This window comes from Arachis ipaensis, chromosome B08, assembly GCF_000816755.2.
Source record: "Arachis ipaensis cultivar K30076 chromosome B08, Araip1.1, whole genome shotgun sequence".
NCBI classification, from domain to species: domain Eukaryota; kingdom Viridiplantae; phylum Streptophyta; class Magnoliopsida; order Fabales; family Fabaceae; genus Arachis; species Arachis ipaensis.
The window spans coordinates 128,287,884-128,289,836 of NC_029792.2; the positions used below are offsets into that span (position 1 = coordinate 128,287,884).

Genomic DNA, 1,953 nt, shown 5'->3' on the forward strand with positions numbered 1-1,953 from the left:
CATCGGATATACATATTAATTATTTTATTTATAAACCAAACTTAATTAATAGGGTAGGAAATCAATATTGATATCAATGCATGCATAAAAAGAATTTATTCCAAAAATGAATAAAATTGAATTTTTTTTCTTATATTTGTCCTTTTTTATCTTTTGGTTTCTGAGAGTGAGAGTAAGTCTCTGCAGTTTTGATGGTTCCTTGTGTTGCTTAGAAGAAGGAACACGTGACGAGTCAGGGAGTCTCGTGAGAGGGTCCCACTCTTAAACTGAGATTCTGCATCCTTACGGTGGTGAAATGTATTGTCCGGTCACAAAGAAGAACCATATATATAGGGTTTAGTAACCCTAACTTTTCACATTAACACACGTTAGTCAAAGTCATGCATTGCATTGCATCTTTTCTTAGATTCTAGCATGCACTCATAACAATCACAATCACCTCTCCCTTTAATTGACACGTATCCATCAGTTCCTGTGATTCTGTTACTTTGATGAATTGTTCTTTGCCCATATTCTATTCAATGTTACTTTGATGTGCATGGGTGTAGGCAATAAGTAGGTTACTGTTTATGATTATTCTTTTGAGATATCACAATATCACATACACCCATTAGTAAAAGATGTTGCAAGATGAATTATATTACCATAATATAGTTGACTTCTTATCTATCATATAATGATGGAGTTAAAATTCACATTCACATTAGGTATATATAACTCCATCATATAACAATGTTTTTTCTGACTTAAACAATAGATTAAAAAAATAAATTTTATTTTTAAAATTTATATTTTAAATTAATTAAGTTTATTCGGGTTTGGTGGACTTATACTTTAATATTATTAGAAGGATGAGATAACATTTGTTTGTTGTCGAATTTTGGTAGCGCAGGTAACAAATCAAGTATTCAGGTATGCAAAGAAAGCAGGTGCAAGCTACATCAACAAGCCAAAGATGAGGCACTACGTACATTGCTATGCACTGCACTGCCTCGACGAGGACGCGTCTAACGAGCTCCGACGAACCTTCAAGGAGAGAGGCGAGAACGTTGGCGCCTGGAGGCAAGCGTGTTACAAGCCTTTAGTTGCGATAGCTGCTCGCCAGGGCTGGGACATTGATGCCATCTTCAATGCTCATCCTCGCCTTTCCATTTGGTATGTCCCTACTAAGCTCCGCCAACTTTGTCATGCTGAGAGTAACAACGCTGCCGTCGTCGTCGCCGCCACCGTAGCCGTCTCTACCTCTGTTTCGTCAGCAGTTGCCCAACTTCCTTTTTAATTCTTATTTTTGTAGTAATTTTGCTACTTAGTTATATATGAATATATAATTTTAATTAGACACTGCTATATATATTTGTAGGACTTATGAGGAACCCTGAGACTTATTAGTTAGTTATGGAAATTTAATTCCATTAGTGTGCCTTGAAGTACGAGTTGATTAGATGCTATTATGGAGTAAATGTTTATTAGTTAGTTTTGTTCCTTAATTTTTATGCAAATTAATGTCTTTTAAATTTTAATTGAATTAAATAAGTTCTTCAAATTAAATATGAGCAAACAATAACCTAATATATTAGAGACTACCACTAGTAATAATACTTAATAGTTAATTAAATGACAAGTACTCCAGTATTTTTTTTTTATTTGGTACTCAAAAATATAAAATATTTACCGAATTAAATTTAATTAAAATTTAAAATACTAGTCATATTAAAAAAAAAATTTGATCATTTAGTACGTGTTTACTACTTTTTATTGTTCCAAAATAATGAATTTTCAATTTTTTTTCTAGACTTGCAGGCCTAACACAAAAACTACCAAGACTCTCGCATCCATAACTCCCTTACAGGTTTTGGACACATTAAAAGCCCATTGGATTTCAACTTTGCAACTATTGACATGTTTTCAATGATAATTAAAATATAGACATATGTTGTTACAAAAAATTTTAAA

At 32.6% G+C, this 1,953-nt stretch overlaps 1 protein-coding gene across 1 annotated transcript in view; it reads left to right on the top strand.

Annotated features, from left to right (window-relative positions):
• LOC107611773 (protein UNIFOLIATA) overlaps positions 1-1,421 on the top strand; it is a 3,499-nt gene extending 2,078 nt beyond the window's left edge. The window contains exon 3 of the mRNA XM_016313667.2: positions 893-1,421. Within this exon, the coding sequence (XP_016169153.1) occupies positions 893-1,279 (387 nt within the window). The 3' untranslated portion in view covers positions 1,280-1,421. The remainder of the gene's footprint in view (positions 1-892) is intronic.